Genomic DNA, 20,064 nt, shown 5'->3' on the forward strand with positions numbered 1-20,064 from the left:
TGTTATTGATGTGTGTCAGATATGCAGTTCTGATCTGCCACTTACTTTAATGTCATCTTCTTTTGTGACGTCAGCGAATATAAATAATGCTTCACCTGGTCCTATATCATTCAGTTCCTTTTCTGCTTCTTTGCCTTCCTTCTCTGTGTGATATTGAATTCCAAGATAAAATACATGTATCCATAGTAGTGCTGCATATAATTCTTTTGTATTATTATTATTTTTCTGCTACACAGCTACTTTTACATGTTTTAAACAAAAAGGTAAATAAACATGACAATGTGTGCATTGTATTAACTACCCAATTCCAACGTTAATTCTAAAATAACCATTGCATAGGTCATTCACTCTAATTGCATTAAAAATCTATATTCGCAACGTGACTTATTGTGCAATGTGACACTCGCACACACAGACTGACAGACAGAGAGAGAGATAAAGATAGAGATAGACAGAGAGAGAGAGAGAGAGAGAGAGAGAGAGAGAGAGAGAGAGAGAGACAGACAGAGAGAGAGAGAGCGATATATAGAGATAAACAGACACATACACAGAGAGAGAGAGAGAGAGAGAGAGAGATTTATGTTAATAATGAAATTTATGCTTACCATCGTATGAACAAAATACTACTTTTGATCCTTGTTGAACTATAAAAAATAATGATTATGATAACATCGAAATTCGAACTTGTTCTAATAATAGTTTCTTAACAATCAAATATGTTCCGAACACACTTAGAATTCTTTATCAATATGTAAAATATGGGTTGGCGTGTTTATAAATACTGAAGTGTGGTAGTTGTTGTTTTATTTTATAGCAGAAAATCTATTAAAAACTATTAAAAACAATGCAAATTCTCTAGACTACCTGTTTTATCTCATCAGTATAGTAACTGTGATAGATATACTAGTAAGTTCACCTGTGTGATGTATATACATTTACTCTTTTCATATGTAAACTGCTGCATATGCATTTAAAGACGTCATGGATGACCTGCTTTAACTAGTTATGTATTCAGCATATCTTGGGATCGTCATTGTGCGTTGTTGATAGCTCCTCTTACTAATGTTACTTACCAAAAACTGTTGCACAGCCTTTCCCAATTCCACTAGATCCTCCCGTTATAACAGTAACTTTGTCTTTATAACGTAGGTGACCTTCCATACTGTATACGTTAGATTATCTGATTTACCTAATACATGTAAATAGGAGAAACAAGTGTGATAATAAAATTATGTAACAATATTCACTGTGTATCATCAGAACCGGAAACAGGGTACCAGCGAAGCGGAGAGAAATGATAAAAATATAAACAAGATTGTACGACTTTACCCCCAGCAGAGCTATAGAAAAACAGTACATTAACGGGTGTTACACGGACACTTTTAAGATGATACACGGACACTTTTTAGTTGTTACACGGACACTTTTTATGAATAGAATCACTCGTGCATGATCAGAGAGTTCATGGGCACTGTAAATTTCAATTAGATTTGAACTTTTTGTTTCACCGACATATTTCCTGTCTTTTTGATTAAAATATTTACGTTAGCATCAATAACTATATTTCAAACAATTCCAGTAAATTACTAGTCATATCAGTACACTAAGGGATTGACCATTTAACTTAAAAAAAAAAGGGGGGTATGTCTTTTTTCTAAATAATATTTTGATACCCAATTTTATAAGAAAAAATATATTGGTGGTCAAGCAGATGACAAAATAATGTTCTGATTCCCCCCCCCCCCCCCCCCCCCCTCCCGCTTTCCCTTCCGTTTTTCCACAATAATAAAAATCAAATGTTAGCTCTGTTTTTTTTTTATTAATAACTAACTAGCGAAGTTGCATTATAAAAATTCTCAAATGTAAACAACATTCATCTTTTCCTTGAAATGGTTCTTTTTTTTAAAAGTTATTAAATTCTTGAAATTTTTTTAGAAAAAAAATTCTCGGCTTAAGGGAAGTGAAAAAAATGTGTTTAAACTGTAACTTACATTAACTGGTATATGGCCATTGAAGTTTCTAATATGTTTAGTTTTGCTACCTCTTCTAAATGCAAAATGTACTACTTCCTTCCTGAAACGTCGTACAAGTCAGATACAAAACAAAGGTAACAAAAAAATAGGCCGGAAACAACCTGCCGTATAGTTTGTCTGCACTTGTAGTCAAGGTTGTTACCGGCCTGTTTCTTTGTTACCTTTGTATTGTATCTAATACTAATTCGTTTTGATGATGTTATCTCTTCTGAAACCATTTGCTGATGGACAGTGATTTAATTTTGTCATGCCAATACGTAGCAAACATAGACACAAAGTTGGGTTATATTTCAAAACTGTGCATTTAGTACCAGAAAATGTTCGTGGTCGATTGCTCTCCGACACCCACTGGCTAGACATTGATCTCTCTTTTTCAATTCAAGGCAACATTTTAGATTATGATAGTGTGGCTTCATAATTACAGTGATTTTGTTTGCTATAGAATGTCGTTAAAACTGATCAAGCCTACGGTACGGCAACTTGCTCGTGTTTACAGATTTACAGTACGGCAACTAGGTTTCCCATTGTATGGCAACTTGCTCTCGAATTGATAATTTATTTGCTTATTTGTGCCTCCTTTTGTGCAGCAGTATATGCTGCAGATTATATGATTTCATCCTGTCTTGTGCAAAGTTGTTTATTTTAGCTTCTTACCCGGCGAAATTATTCATCATTCGTAATCCTCCTGCATCTTTCCACATGTTCCAGAATATCAAATTCCAATCTTGTAAATTTCAAAACAGAGAAGGTGTGTTTGAAAACAAACTAACCATCTGCTGCTGCAACTGTTCTTACTTGTCTTGTATTGAATTACATTATTTTATTTAACACAATATCAATGTCTTATTCGTAAAAAAGAAATACAAAAAGAGATGTCGGGCGCAAATCATGCGACGCAAGCTTCGGTGCATCGATACATGTAGTTTAATTAAATTAAGATAAAACAAAACGACTTGAAAAAAAAAATATATTTGTTTCTTTTTTCTTTTTTTTTTCGAGGGGGGGGGGGGGGATATGGTTTTTCTCTCACGACAAACATGTTTCCCCAACTTAAACAAAAAAATCAAACTATTTCTCAATGACATACAGTTACTAGAAAATTATTACGAAACGCAATGATTATTTCATGTTCCACTAATTTTCAATGCAAACAGATCTGTGTTTTCTTTCCTTTTAAGCAAGAAATTATTCAAATTTATATTCATGATATTTAAAAATAAACAGTACCCTGTAATTTTCCTTATAGTAAATAATAAATGGTGTAAATTCTTTAGAAAGCATGTTTTAATAGCGATTTCAGTAGTTATATTATGGAGTCACACTATCATAATCTAAACTCTGTCTGGAAACAAAATGAAAAACAGTTGAATATCTGACAAGCAAGAGTTCGGGGGCGATCGGCCTCAAAATTGTCTGGTACTAAGTGCACAGTTTTGAAGTATATCACAAAATCCTGTCTTTGTTTGCAACTTATATTGGCTTAAAATAATGCCAATAAAGCAATATCTTTCAGAAAATTGCTTCAAAAGTGGTAGCCTTATAAAACATATAGAAATGGTTTGAATTTAAGGATTTCTCACCTTGTTTATTTTTTTATCCTTTCCTTCCGCTTCATTGGTATCAAATGTCCGTTGACGTATCGACTAGCGTGGGAGTTCAAAATAGTTTCGATATATAAAGATACAATCAACGCTATTGTGTCGACCTCGGATATAGCAGTCTTTTCACTTATTCTGTTTACTCAACATCAAATAATCAAACACCATTAGTTAAGTTCTTATGATGGGTGTCAAGCTGTTGCGGGTCTGGCACATCTCCTCCTTGACAAAAAGGATGCATCAATGCCGCTACGTTGCTGGGAGGAATAGACCCTCAACCACATGGAGTATGGATAGGGGACTTTTTTCACTTTATATGTCTTTTTCCAAAAGACGCCGAGAATCTTCGACACATTCATCACGATCAGTGTTTGGATTTAACCTTGGAGGATTTCAAGAACGTTTGAAACCACTGTTGGTCTCAAACCTTCGGGTTTGTCACCATCAATCTCGCCAGCACCAAAGAAATTGTTAATACAGATGTATATAAAAGAGTTATATGTCGTTTCATTTCTTTAAAATGAATACAGAACTGACGCACAGAATATTTTAATGTGTTTTGTGACAGTAGAAGATGATAGTGATGATACCTCAAAGAATAGGGTGTACTACACATAAGTGAGAGCGTATGAATATCACCGCAAGATCGGACCTATACACGGGTACGCGCGTTGATGAATGTGTGGTTGAAAAGTATGAGGATCCATTCGATAAAAGGAGTTTGATATTAGAAAAAAATAACAACCGGTCGAAACCACGACAACCACAACGTAGGAACAGAGGACATCAACGCACTCATCCATGTCAACCAAAAGATTGCATTAGACATATAAACCATTAAAAAACTTAAACATAGAACTAACTATGCATTCTCACCATTATGTTTCAACATCTTTTCATAGGCTAAAGGAAAGTTCAACGCTCAACGCTATAGATAAATGACGTTTATCAATATTTCTGATTCTAAACAATGTGACGCTCTTGCTAAAAGGAGTTACAGAGTATCAAGCGTAGTACATGAAGTGTCCAAGCTAAAAAACCTTATACGAACGACTTGACAAACAAGAATTAAGTTGTGATCTCAATAAGTTTTTTAAACCAGTCGTAGAGGCATACGAATTCTTAAGTCATCACTTCTATGGAAGATATCATAAGGATATTACAACTATCTGAATTATCTACTCTACCTCTCGTGTTTGCAGATCACTTACCTATCTGAATTACCTACTCTACCTCTCGTGTTTGAAGATCACTTACCTATCTGAATTACCTACTAAACCTCTCGTGTTTGAAGATCACTTACCTATCTGAATTACCTACTCTACCTCTCGTGTTTGAAGATCACTTACCTATCTGAATTACCTACTCTACCTCTCGTGTTTGAAGATCACTTACCTATCTGAATTACCTACTCAACCTCTCGTGTTTGCAGATCACTTACCTATCTGAATTACCTACTCTACCTCTCGTGTTTGCAGATCACTTACCTATCAAGTTAAACCAGTCAAAGACACAACTATCTGAATTATCTACTCTACCTCTCGTGTTTGAAGATCACTTACCTATCAAGTTAAACCAGTCAAAGACACAACTATCTGAATTACTTACTATACCTCTCGTGTTTGCAGATCACTTACCTATCAAGTTAAACCAGTCAAAGACACAACTATCTGAATTACCTACTCTACCTCTCGTGTTTGCAGATCACTTACCTATCAAGTTAAACCAGTCAAAGACACAACTATCTGAATTACCTACTCTACCTCTCGTGTTTGCAGATCACTTACCTATCAAGTTAAACCAGTCAAAGACACAACTATCTGAATTACCTACTCTACCTCTCGTGTTTGCAGATCACTTACCTATCAAGTTAAACCAGTCAAAGACACAACTATCTGAATTATCTACTCTACCTCTCGTGTTTGCAGATCACTTACCTATCAAGTTAAACCAGTCAAAGACACAACTATCTGAATTACCTACTCTACCTCTCGTGTTTGCAGATCACTTACCTATCAAGTTAAACCAGTCAAAGACACAACTATCTGAATAACCTACTCTACCTCTCGTGTTTGCAGATCACTTACCTATCAAGTTAAACCAGTCAAAGACAAAACTATCTGAATTATCTACCCTTCCTCTCGTGTTTGCAGATCACTTACCTATCAAGTTAAACCAGTCAAAGACACAACTATCTGAATTATCTACTCTACCTCTCGTGTTTGCAGATCACTTACCTATCAAGTTAAACCAGTTAAAGACACAACACTCGGTTATCTAGCACAAAAGTATTTACAACTCGGTATGACCTTTCATGCTCACCACACCTTTTGATTGCTTATGAAAACAAAGGAATCTTAATTGGGAATTCACCGAATGATGGAAATGATATCTGCGTCTATAGAAGAAGGTACACAGGAGCCCCGGTTTATGGGAACTCATGCTGATGAATGAACCTGACGCTTATTAGCTTGATGATTTGGACCACTTTGCTAAGATCTTTTAAGACACAGTTGTAGCAAAACAACCAAATCTTCTCTCATGCCCTAAAGCGAGTAAGATTGACAAATGGGAAAATATCGTCTCTCGTCTCTACAAGCTAAATAAGTATGGTAGTGAGGTGGTGTTTCTACACTCAGATTTAAATAAGCTCCTAGATAGATTGGAGCTGTGCACTACCTCCAAGTATCCATTTTTATTGATGCCCTTAGATATTCAAATATGTAAAGTGGAATAATACAATGAACCAAACATTGGGACTGAAGACTGTTAGACTTTTAATGCTTCATCAAAACCACAGAAAATGAAGATACCGTGTGTGTAACTGTTTAAATTTAAGACCTCAAATTATAAAATCAATAGTTAAAGAGTTCGTATATATAATATTAAATATAGAACAAGACAAAAATAAATGGAAAGTTTTGAATTTTTCAGAAAATAAATTAGGCAACCACGGATATGAACTATAATAGTACCTTGAAAAAATGCTTTATGATTGTGACATTGGCCTTTTACATGTGTATGTCATCAAAGGGACACCACAAGAGACGTTGTTGCATTCGGGTGCCCAAATATCATTATTCTATTCATTTACTAACGAATTCAATCTGTCATATTGAAAAAGCATTAAGACTCTTTCTATATTTTTCAATTTCATTAACAATTAATCTTAACGTACTTGCTTAACCATCTTAACATTTTATAACGTTTATGTTCTTCAACTGTTTACTTTATAACTATTTTGATCTGAGCGTCACTGATGAGTCTTATGTAGACGAAACGCGCGTCTGGCGTATTACCGGGGTAAATTATAATCATGGTACCTTTGATAATACCGGTGTCACACATCAGCGTATAGCACCGACGTACGCCGGGCGTGGTCAAAAACCTTGTACGCTACCAATACGCTAGTAATTTTGACGAATTCAACTTGTCAATCACATCTGTGTCGTGTTTAGGGCGTACGAGAAGCGTATATAAGCGATTATCGGGCGTTCGAGTAACATATGTTGGCGTATGTCTGGCGTTTGTCTAACGTAGATAAAATGCACGTACAAAGGAAAAAACGTCCCTTGAACGTATTTGAGAGGCGTCTCGGTCGTATTTGGGACGATTATACGTGCTTTAGGCGTGTCTGAGACATGTAAATCAAATTTAAACGGTAATAACTGTCATTTCCTAGATTTAGATATTTCGGTTTTAAACTGGAAACTCCACACTAATATTTACGACAAAAGGGACGATTTTTCGTTCCCTGTTGTTAATTTTCCATTTTTAGATGGTGATGTTCCTTTGGCACCATCTTACGGTGTATAATTTCACAGCTCGTTCGCTATGCCCGTGTCTGTTGTGACGTTTTTGATTTTAACGAACGTTATCTATGTATTACTGGTAATTTATTAAGCCTGGGATTTCGTTACCATAAATTACTTAAAACCTTCACTAAATTTTTCCATAGATATAAAGATTTGGTTTTGAAGTTTTGTTGTATCTTTAGAAAACTTATTTCAAACGGGATAGCAAATCCTCATTTTTACGGAAATGTTGTTAACCGTGCCCGGAAATTTAGAAACGATCCTGGTAAACTTATCGATCCTTTAAATAGACTTATTCTAAAAGGTTACCAATTCAACACTGTAATAAGATCATTGAATATTGTTTTATTGGTATAAATATTAATTTTGTTATCAGTAAATTAAAAGCAAACTAGATATTACTAGTATGTTATATACATATACACATTCATGGATCTACAATGTGTCGATACCTGTATCTTGGCATTGCACAAGGTCATGTTTTTTCTTTGACTGTTTATGACGTCTTTACACTAAATCCATTGGATGTTGGATGTGTACGGATTGATAATTTAGTCTTAGATGCATGATTTTTTTTATTAGTAGTTAGTGGCTTTGAACTAGCTGTCAGTTAACTGCGAGTACTCTCAGATCTGTACCTATTGTCTTTTTGTTGTTGGGATGTACAAGTACCCTGCCACGTCCACTTGTATTTTTGTCCATCTGATGAGTTAAGCCTTTTTCAACTGATTTTTATAGTTCGTTCTTATGTTGTACTGTTATACCACTGTCCCAGGTTAGGGGGAGGGTTGGGATCCCGCTAACATGTTTAATCCCGCCACATTCTGTACGCATGTGCCTGTCCCAAGTCAGGAGCCTGTAATTCAGTGGTTGTCGTTTGTTTATGTGTTTCATATTTGTTTTACGTTCATTTTTTGTACATAAATAAGGCCGTTAGTTTTCTCGTTTGAATTGTTTTACATTGTCATTTCGGGGCCTTTTATAGCTGACTATGCGGAATGGGCTTTGCTCATTGTTGAAGGCCGTACGGTGACCTATAGTTGTTAATTTCTGTGTCATTTTGGTCTCTTGTGGAGAGTTGTCTCATTGACAATCATACCACATCTTCTTTTTATATGTTTATTAGTTTTCAAAGGAACTCTTTTTGGTGTCATCCTGGTTTGCCCACTTTTAATTACATGCATATGTAAACATAGGGGGGAATGTTGTTTTAACAATTATAGTTTATTTCTGAATTATAGTCATATTTTTTACCTTTTATTTTACCTTTAAGATTTGATAAAAGATACTGTATTCTGCTATTAAATCAAGGAAAATGTGCAAAAATAATTTATATTTGATTTAGTTTATAGCAGGAAAATGTATTGAGTTTGACAAATAGACAAAAATGTTTATTATTTGTACAATTTATCAACAAATAGTTTTAATTGTTGGTATATTCTGGAAAAAAGTAAAAACTAAAGATAAGAATAAATGTCATTTAAATTTCTTTTTATTTATTCAACGTATTTTTTTTATAATTTTAATAAATACACTGTTCTGAAATTTAATATAAAAAAAATCCAATTAATTCTAACAAATAGAATATAAATGCATCTGTTCAGTAGCCGCTTTTTATAGAACCACTACTACACAGAAGGACCCCGCACTGCCAATCACATGGAAAGATTGCATAAAAAAATTTAGAAGCGACTCCAACATGCCCATCCCAACATCTTCGAAATCATTGAGTTACTAAAGAAGACCCAGGCCCTAACAGAATGTTATATTATCCAGTATGCTTTATTCATTTCCTTTAGTATGCAAAGCATTTATAAACTTGATTCATATATTATATAAATTATGTTTGCAATAAAAGAGAACTTATATTGGTGTATTTAAATCATGAAAATCAGTCAGAAACTATTGAATTATTAAGACACCTTTATAATTGCATGTCATTGTTTTGTACATATATGTTAAATGAATCGATTGAAATTATATTAAGTCATTGAGAGAATTTTTTTTTTATTTATTTATTATTTTTCTATACAAATGAAAATGGAATTACAAAATAAAAAATACCTGAATATACAGAATGATAAACTATATACCTAAGTTGGAACAGACTATACAATTGTATGCTCATTAAACCTTTTGTCTTTTTTGTTTTCTTTACTAATAGATAATTGGTATGATTTAATGGTTTTCCAAGTTTACTTGTATGTGTTTATTACCATCACTAATCACAGTGACACTTCTAATTATTAAAGATCAAACGACCTAATCAACACGATAATTGGTATTGAATATGGTGTGTTCCCATTTCGCCTTAGCTGGAAATTCCAGGTAAAAAAGGTAAAATAAATACTAAGGCGATATGGGAATTGTACTTAGGCGAAATGTGAATTTAGATGAAAAAATTAAATAAACAAATTAAACCTCTGTGTTTTTATAACAATATAAACAACATGTAATTAGGGATTTTTTTTTCTCTTGGATTATTATTTTAATATTTATTTATAAAAAGACACTTTTTATGATTTAAAAAATTGTGAAATCAGAAAAAAAATCTACAATAAAACATAAGTCAGTAGGAAAGTTGCTTCTTTTATGCTTTATTTAAGAAAAGTTTCGATTGTATGAATTTTATGCAATTAAAAAATTCTTAATAATTCAATTATCCTTTACATTGTGCAACACAAAAAGTTAAAAAGAAAGAGAAAAAATACATTCCCACAGATTTATTTACATATATGACAGAAATTTTAATAAAATAAATAAAATAATAAAAAAATATTTTTAATTGTGTTAATTATACATAATAAAGAAAATTTCGCCAGACCACAAGTAGAGAACCATTTCTACAAGCTGATGATGGTGACATCAACCAGCTACTCATATTTACAACTGCTGAAAATCTACGACAACTGTGCACTGCAGACACTGTATACTGTGATGGAACTTTCTACACAGCACCACCAATGTTTGACAGCATTTTCACCATTCATGCATTTGTTGGGACAGCCATGTTTCAAACATATTTGAAATTATCAATGTGTTCAAGAAAGAGCAAGCATCTAACGAGGTAAAGAAAGTACAGTATGCAGCAGGTGGCAAGATGAGGGGGAAAGCAAAGAAGTATAGAGAAATAGAAGAAAGATTCGCCAATTTGAAGGAAACCCTACACAATGGTACAACTGACTATATTCAGTATGGTGATGCAGCATCTTACATCCTCAAACTTGGAAACTAAATGAACTTTGAACATTCAAATGTGTACATCAGTGCCTTGTTTTTCAAAATATGAACTATATGGAAATAATTCTTATGTTTTATGTATAAGTGCTTATTCTCATGCTATTATTTATAACATTGTGCTTTGAATTCAGTGCTGATTCAGAAATAAAATATTTGTTATGATAGTTTGATATTTGTCTTTATTTATTCATTAAAATATGAAACATCCATATCCAATTTGTCATATCTAATAAGACTTTATTTACAAAATATAACACATGAGTAAAAAAATACAATTTCAGAAAAAGAAGAGCAACTATAAAAAAAAATATTTTAAAAGTGGGACACAAAAAATCAAAAAAAAATATCTTCTTTTAAATAGTATTTCATGGTAGAATTTGACATCAAAATAACAAATATCAACTAATTGCAATACAAACAAAACATAACTTAATTACGTTGTTTACAGAAGCTCCCATTTCGCCTTAGTTAATTCTTGTGTACCTGAAAATTTGTACTAAGGCAAACTGGGATTAATTTTATATAATTATTTTGACAGCTAAGGCGAAATGAGAATAAGCCTTGAATATGACCATTGGTCGTGCATGACATAACCCAAATAACGGCGCGTACCAATAAAAACTTAAATAACTTCTCAAATATTGAATTGCTTTTATCAAAACAAAAAATATAAGATCAAAAATTAAATTACCTATCGAATACATATCCTTGCTCACTTAAACATCTATTACATGTCCTGTGTGTATTTTTTTATATCCTGAGCGTTTTTTTTTTATGTACCGCCAATTAACCCAGCGGAGACAACTTATTTAACAAAAGATAATCGTGCATGACTAATAACACATGCACCGCCTAGACGCAGGGGGTCCAAAATAGGTTTGGAAAAAAACCGGCAAGTGAAATATCTTAATTTCAAACATTTATAGTACCTTTGTTTGATTATCTCCGGTTATTTCGATAATCTGACGGTATTACAGCATAAATCCAGACTTTGCTTACATCAGCTTCATCTGAACTTTGGTGGTTAGTAATAGTGTAGTAGTTGTCTCATTGTCATTTGAAGCGCATCTCCTTATTTTTATTCTGTCCAAAACCGGGAAATTTAAGCTGCAATAGGCATATTTAAAAAGAACAACAACAATAAAGTATTTACTTAAAGAGGCCGTTATAGTCTGTTAACTTCTTTTCTTTTCGTGTGTGGGGGGGGATTCATCTACCGTTGAAAAAGGGGTGGTTAAAGTTTATCGTAAGGTTTGAATCATGGTTCAACTTTATTCTAGTGACTTTTTTTTATTCTAATGACTTTTATCCTATTCCAAACGGACGTAACTTTTCAGAAAGGTTTACTGTCCAGCGGGAAAAGGCAAGAAAGGACAATGTTTCTATACTCAAGTCAAACCCTTTGGGTTCGATTAAAAGGGGATATATTGATGAGACAACAACCCAACGACACAGACAATCTAGACAATTAGAGCCTTAACATGCAGTATTTTAATAGAGAGATCCCTATACAAAATATCAATCTAAAAACCGCCCCATGTATAAAGTAAATAAAGTAAGGAGCTAATTTAATATTACCTATCATTGAAGATATCCCTACAGGCATAGACATTTTGTGTGTGGATGCAAAGTTTAACTACACATTTTTTAAATCTCTCTCAGTGGAAATCAAAACAGGTACATGGAATAAAACTCAGTACACGACATTTCACTATATATCACGGTAGAATAGATGATGAACGTGGATCTTTGTTTTTTAAATCATTAATGCACTTGCTTAGCGGAAAAACAGCAAGTACAAATTTTGACGTCTTTGGATTGACTAGGTCGGGGTCCCCATACTAGAGGCAAAAACACTACCACGAAAAATCCGCAGCTGTCAGAAAAATAGAATATCATATCAAAAAACTAAAGTGCAATAAATAACCCAATCTCAAAGAACTCTCCCTTTTACTTAAACCAGCAAAAAGTATTTTACCAATTGATATCATTGATCACTTCACTTGAATCGATGGTCAGAGTAGATTTCATGCACGAACGCTTTCGGCACATTATGTGCTCTTGCAGCAATTATTTGAGTGATCCGTGTGTGGCCAGCTGTTGCAAGGCTAAATTTCTGTTTTTATCCAATATATCCTTATTTTTCAGTGGCATTCCAAGTTTCATGTCCACCCTCACAGTCGACCTTTCATTTTTGCTACGAATGGCTTACCTATTGTATCTAATATAATAAATGTGTTCTCGTTATGAACATACATAAAATATTTGCCACAGGACGTAAAACAAACAACATTTATCAAACAACTTCATAAATAATTCCTTGTTAACAGTATACGAAGGCTAGATATTGCACAATGCTATAAAGTAATATTTTTATGTATATGTTTCGATAATTATGCTTTCACGGCCTTTTTTCAGTTATCTCTTTGAAAACCACTACATGGATGAACAATACTATCTATTTCTTTATAATATTTATTCTTTCGTTCTTAGAACTACTGTTTACGGTCTATCATATAAGAATGTGTCAATTTATTATGGAACATTGTATTTCAATTTAAGTACGATTGTCAATCTTAGCCAAAAATATCTCATCTATACCAGTTTTGAGCGAGCCACTCAAACCTACATTACTTGATTCTAAATATATTACATTTTATAGGCCTTTTCGATACGATTTATTCACTGAATTTAACAGGCACAGTTTTGAATTAAGACAAACAAACAAAACAAAATTTATTAATCATTCGCGGCGTTTTACGTTTCCGCATTTTGGCACTGACGTTGCGCACGATGTTGGTACTACTTATCGTTTCACGACGTTCCTCAAAATAAGGCGATTTCGACGATTTCAAAGAAAGTTTCAGGCGTTCAAGCATATTATTGATGATGTCAATTTACTGTTGTGAATTTGGTAACCGATTTCGGTTTGTCTGAAAAAATGCATAAATTTACAAACAAAACTCAAAGTGGTCGTATAGATATTTTTTTAATGAAATTCATTTACAGGAGTTGTCAGTCTTTCCAGGCCATAATTGTTAATTTTCCTTTCGGCAGCAGTTCGCATTAATGAATCCGATACAATAATGTCCAAATTTACACAGATTTATTTTTAATATAAATTAGATTTTGAATTCATATTCTCCTATTTTTTGCATATTTATTCCTTTTGTTGCTTTTCTTCCCGTTTCCGTTTCCTTTCTATATTTTATCATTTCCCGATGCTTTCTTTGTCGCAAAATATTTAAGAAGTTAAACATTCGGGACTCATGTTTTAAATTTTCTTATTTCCGTATTTTTGTGGCATATCCTTTGTTTGTTATAATTGCCAGCAATGGGTTTTCTCTATTTTATTTTATTAACAAAACAATATACATGTTACTTTTGACGATTTAAAACTTGCAGATAGACAATGTTCCTTATATAAAACAAATATGCTATAAAAAAAAAAAAAAACCCTAAGATCCCGATATTTTTTTTATATCGATCTCATTTGGTCAACATTTGAATTTAAACTTAAACTATTCCTTTCTCATACATTGGTTGTATTGTAATTTATACATGTATTTTTATTTTCATTCGAATTAAACTGGAAAAAAATAATTACGGTATAAAATTAAAAACCAGAGCATGACATCAATTATGTTTTGCGAACGTTGGGACAAAACGGCTATACTTTTTGAAACGATCTAAAAACCGTGTTGCCTAACGAAAAAATATTAAACACTATATTGTTTAAGAAGAGAAACAGAAAAACCTTTACCGCCAAGTTTTATTTTTTATGATCTAACTATGCTTATTTGATAGACAGCTGGTTAAAACCTCAATTTTAAAGAAATACAGCGTTTTTTTCCGTTGGGACAAGATGGCTATACTTTTTGAAGTCATTGCAATAGAAACTATACGCATGGTTTCCGGCAAAACAATATCATGAACCAGGAGAAAAGTAAAAAAACTTTCAAAATATAATAAATATTTTTTCTCTCAGCTTTTTCAATTTCACGGTATAAATGCGCAAACCCGAAATATACTTACTTTGCATACGGTTGGACATTTTTCAGACCGTTTACAAAAATAACATTTTCCGGATTACGGTTTCAGTGATATTGATTTTGCTTTAACACGCGAATAATTATAACAATAGCAATATTATTGTGAAGTTTTACGATGATCAGAGAAAAAATGCCGTAGGAGAGAAACGGAACTCTGATCTTTTGCACACAAAATGAAACGTTGGACATTACGTTTTTGCGTAAAAATGGGATAATTAAGTGTTATAATTCCTGGTATTTTAAATTTCGGTTCCTTTTTTTCTTTAATTTCAAGTCTAATGGAATGAATTCAATCAGAAATCACTATATTTTTATCGAACTGACCAGTCTACGTATTTATTTTTATGCTAATCTATAGCAAAATGGAATTGGTACCAACATCGTGCGCAACGTCACTACGTTTCCGCATTTTTATAGTACTCTTTTCCGTATTGTTTTTACATTGATTTTGTTAAAGGTTATTTATGTTTCCGCATTTTAATTTTTAATGTGAATTTTGCCAGGTAAATCTGTTGCCCCCTGCTCACCAACGGGGAGGTGGAAGTAGGACTTCGAGCAGGATAAGTCTTTATGATTAAAATGAAACTATCAACTTAAAAGGATAAAAATCATACATGGTCATACATTTGTATATCAATTAAAAGTCAATGTTCAGCACTAAAAGTTTATATATACAGATACAACAGTAAACGTCAGTATACTTTTATACAGTACATATAGCACAGTTTACATATTTGTCAAAGTGGAAAACTTGTGGCCAACTGACTTTATGAAGTCTAACCTCGTAATCTCTTCTCTACCATACTTGACAAACTGTTCGGATACGAATTCAATTCGTTCGCGGTCATTTTTACGAACTGGTGCTTTTGCTGATAAAGACAGAATTTTGATGTAAGTTGTTGTTTGGATCTTCTGCAAAACGGCCTAGACAGAGAACATTTATTACTTTTTGCATTTGCATGTCACGTAGTGCAGGCAAAGAACATAATCAAAACCAAAATGAACATTTTTCTGAATATTCTCAGGGACCCTATGAATCTAGGTCTGTTTGATTAGCACAGATTGTTTGATAGAAGCTGTGTTACAATCTGTTCAAATTTTTAATTGTTGGAGGAGATTTAATTAACTGTTTTCGTATGGTTTGGTCTTTATAAGATCTCAAGGTCGTCAATAACATGCATGAAATATTTGCCACAAAACGCTCAGCAAATAACAATGAAAAAAAAAATCCCTGCATGAAATGAAAATTACCGAAGATAGCCATTGAATATATTGCATTAACGACAACTTTATATATTGTTTAGAACGATTCGCCAATTAGAATGAAAAAAGGAAATCATTTAGGAATCGCTGTGATATATACTAGTCAACACAAGAAACGATACACAAGTTTGAACTCCAATTTATCACAAAACATAATAAAAAGGAATAACTGTTAAATTTTTCAATGAACAACATTCATTTTTGAGTTTTAAATTTTAAGTTACAATTTTTGAAAATTCAAAAATTTAAAAACAAAATGTTTATGTTTTTGCGTTAAATCAATGGTTTGGATAAGAAAATAACATTCTGTAAAAATTAGACCAATTGGACAATTATTTACCTTGGTACAGTGTATCAAATTTCATTATATATGAAAAAAACATTGCTTGATTTGATTTGATTTTTGGTGTTTTAACGCTACTTTTAAGCACCGTTTTTGGGCTATTTCGTGGCGGCCAGTTTTAATTGGTGGAGGAAGCCGGAGTGCCCGGAGAAAACCACCGACCTTCGATAGGAAAACTGACAATCCTAGTCAATTAAGATTGGAGTCGAGTGCACCCGCACGAGCGGGGTTCGAACTCACAACCTCAGTGTTGACTAGCTAGTGATTACAGTATTAACTACTTAGACCACCCGGCCATCGAGGCCCCGAAAAAACATTGCCTTGTATCGTTTCTTTCGTTGACTATTATATATGAGACTGCAATCCAACAATACAAGCTAAACAGTTTTTATTGTCTAAATATCTTTCCTATTGATTTTTGATGCTCCTTAGTCTGGACCACACAAATTATTTGCATTGACAATCATAACAGTGTTGTAAACGTTTGTAAAATACCAACAAAACTGACAAAATCATCTTAGATGACAAAACGTACCCAAATTTATCCTATGGGAAACAAAATAATCCTAAAGGACAAAGTTTATCCTAAGGGAGAACAAAGTATTCTACAGGACAAAATTTATCCTAAGGGAGAGGAAAAAAATCCGGTAGGAGAAAAAATATCCTATGGGAGAGAAAACATCCCACATGCCAAAATAAATCCCTTAGGAGAACAATTAATCCTAAGGGACATTTGTTTCTGAGAGAAAGTCGTTCATGATAATCCTATAGGATAAAAAAAAACCCATCGGATTTAACACTTTTTGAAAATCCTACAGGATTTTAAATCCCGTAGGATAATAATTTCATCCCATAGGAGATAAATTTTCCTATAGGATAAATAAATCCGATAGGATTTGAATATCCTGTAGGATATTAAAAATATCCTATGGGATTATGACTTTATCCTATAGGATTTCTCAAAATCCTGTAGGATTTTAAAAAATCCTATGGGAGAAATAAATATCCTACAGGATTTTGTCACTGTTTTCACTCCAGTTGCCGAACCTGGCGAGCCACACCAAATTTTTTTCAGTATTGTGTTACTTAACCCCTGAGGTACATTATTGCCAAATTTGTTGATTCTACCGTTAAAAAAAGTGTGCTTCCAATTTGCACTCATGTGAAATGCAAATTAAAACAAGAACATGTTTATTGTTATTTTGGGTAGCACTTCACAGATAGGCGTGTAGTTTCGCATTTTGGCCCCTGTTGATTTTTCATGTGCAATAAACATGATTTTTTGGATAGCAGAGGATTAATAAAGCCTTCGTAGTGGGATTATAGGAACATTAAGATTGTGTATGACTTAATCTGATTAATCTTATAGATTAAGATGACATTCCGTATTTTTACATCTACATGTATGTGATTATATTTTACGAAAAAAATGAGGCGAAAGACACCTAATTTTTATTTGATCATTTGGTAGATAAATGTTTACAGTTTCAGAAATGTTTCACTCAAGGGCATTGAAATTTTAGTTTAAAACAAGTATTGGGTGAATATATGACATTTTAATGTCCCTTTTTGCAATATTTTATGGTAAATAAATGCAGAATGTTGCCATGGATACACTAAATAGGAATTATTGAAGATACTGATTAGATATATGTGCATATGTATGCCACAAACAGTTGGGTTAATATATTAGAAATCTAGGAACGGAAGATGATTAAACATTTGGTGGTTCAATTTCATTTTCTAACTGTGGAGTGCTACATTGTACTACTTCTGGATACACATGGACTTGTAAATTCACGGACATATGCCACTTTAATTGCTAGAGCAAGTTTCGTTGAATGTCAGAATACGTTTTTGATACGCCACGGGTGCGTTTTATACATTCATGTAGCGCTGGTACTACGCTAGGCGTATGTTACAAACACGCCTCGCATACGTCCAAGTCAAAGTCCAAGTAAAAGTGGAACGATCTTCATGCGTATACAACGTGCCTTAAACGTGTCTCAAACTTATCTGTAGCGTATTTCAACGCGCTTGTAACGTATGTATTACGTGCGTGTAGCGAACAGGTATACGCTTGACAAACGTCAGAGCTAGATGAAAATGTTCATGCTGCATAAAAATTTCTTGAAGTTATGGCGTTCACCAAAAAGTAAAATCACAAAAATACTAAACTCCGAGGAAAATTCAAAAAGGAAAGTCCCTAATCAAATGGCAAAATCAAAAGCTCAAACATACAAACGAATGGATAACAATTGTTATATTCCTGACTCGGTACAGGCATTTTCTTATGTAGAAAATAGTGGATTGAACCTGGTTTTAAAGCTAGCTAAACCTCTCACTTGTATGGCAGTCGCATCAAATTATATTATATTGACGACGATGTGTGAACAAAACAAAGAAAAACAATAGGTAAAAATGTCACAAATAGGGGTAAATAGTCCAATTCGGTAGGTCACATTCGTGAAAAGGGAACGAGATTGTAGTTACGACACAAGGAACATATCCGATATCATCTGTGAAACGGATATTCCATAACGGTCAACCAACTCGTGATGGCGTCCGTAAAATTTACAGAGTGATGATTTCAACTTCACCATTTGGAACTCTTGGTTTAAAAATGAAAATTCACAATTGGGAAGCTGAAATCATCTCTTTTGTCGTAAAATTTTGTTTTCAACCGACCCTCATAGTCGATTTCTAGATATAAGTCATAATCAAATGGCAAAATCAAAAGCTCAAACACATCAAACGAATGGATAACAACTGTCATATTCCTGATTTGGTACAGGCATTTTCTTATGTAGAAAATGGTGGATTGAACCTGGTCTTATAGATAGCTAAACCTCTCACTTGTATGACAGTCGCATCAAATTCCATTATATTGACAACGATGCGTGAACAAAACAAACAGACACAATAGGTAAAAATGTCAAAAACAGGGGTACAGCAGTCAACATTGTGTTATCATCTTAATCACTATAAAAATAAACAAATGTAACGAAGAAGCACAAAAAGGAATGCATCAAATTTAACATCCTCGTTTTGCTTTTTTATTATACGATTTTATTTTATTTATCTAAGTAAAATCCACCCATAAAGGATGGAAGGTTTTAAGTACTGGCGTAAAATCGCGAGTTTGAAATTTGCACAGGTAGACATAAAATAATTTTGTTGTTCAAAGTATGACGGGATACATAAGTACAGAGTCACGTAAAATGGATATCACAAAAACAGACTTAACAGTAAAAGTAATATTAATAAATAGAATAATTTTGTCGTTCAAAGAATGACGGGATACATAAGTACAGAGTCACGTCAAATGTATATCACAAAAAACAGACTTAACAGTAAAAGTAATATTAATACCTTTGCATTTTGACGTACCACAAACTTATGCGACGTGCATCTAACGATTGTTTAGCATTCTTCTTGCGTGCAACTAACGTATACGGACTAAGTCAAATTTTCTCTGTACGTCTGGTGCACGTCGGTCTAAACGTCAATGTGTGACGCCGGCATAACTATAAGTTCAATCTGGAAACTATCATGTAATGGCAGGTTTGTTTTGAAATTGTGGCTGTTGAAATGGATAACATAATTTCTAAAGATGTTTATCAATAATACGATTTAACTGATATTACGATAAATAAAGCTGTATTGTACTTTTAAATTGAATTTATATTTCGAAGATTAATCGTAATTCTCAACGGATTC

The 20,064-nt window shown here is 33.2% G+C and overlaps 1 protein-coding gene across 1 annotated transcript in view; it reads right to left on the reverse strand.

Moving 5' to 3' along the window:
- LOC127706800 (17-beta-hydroxysteroid dehydrogenase 14-like) overlaps nucleotides 1-1,267 on the reverse strand; it is a 43,325-nt gene extending 42,058 nt beyond the window's left edge. Inside the window, exons 1-3 of the mRNA XM_052211485.1 lie at nucleotides 1,074-1,267; nucleotides 606-644; nucleotides 46-143 (exon numbers count right to left, since the gene is read on the reverse strand). Of these exons, the coding sequence (XP_052067445.1) occupies nucleotides 46-143; nucleotides 606-644; nucleotides 1,074-1,161 (225 nt within the window). The 5' untranslated portion in view covers nucleotides 1,162-1,267. The remainder of the gene's footprint in view (nucleotides 1-45; nucleotides 144-605; nucleotides 645-1,073) is intronic.
- Nucleotides 1,268-20,064: the final 18,797 nt, after the last annotated feature.

Source organism: Mytilus californianus, unplaced genomic scaffold, assembly GCF_021869535.1.
Source record: "Mytilus californianus isolate M0D057914Y unplaced genomic scaffold, xbMytCali1.0.p SCAF_6, whole genome shotgun sequence".
In the NCBI taxonomy this organism is placed as follows: Eukaryota; Metazoa; Mollusca; class Bivalvia; order Mytilida; family Mytilidae; genus Mytilus; species Mytilus californianus.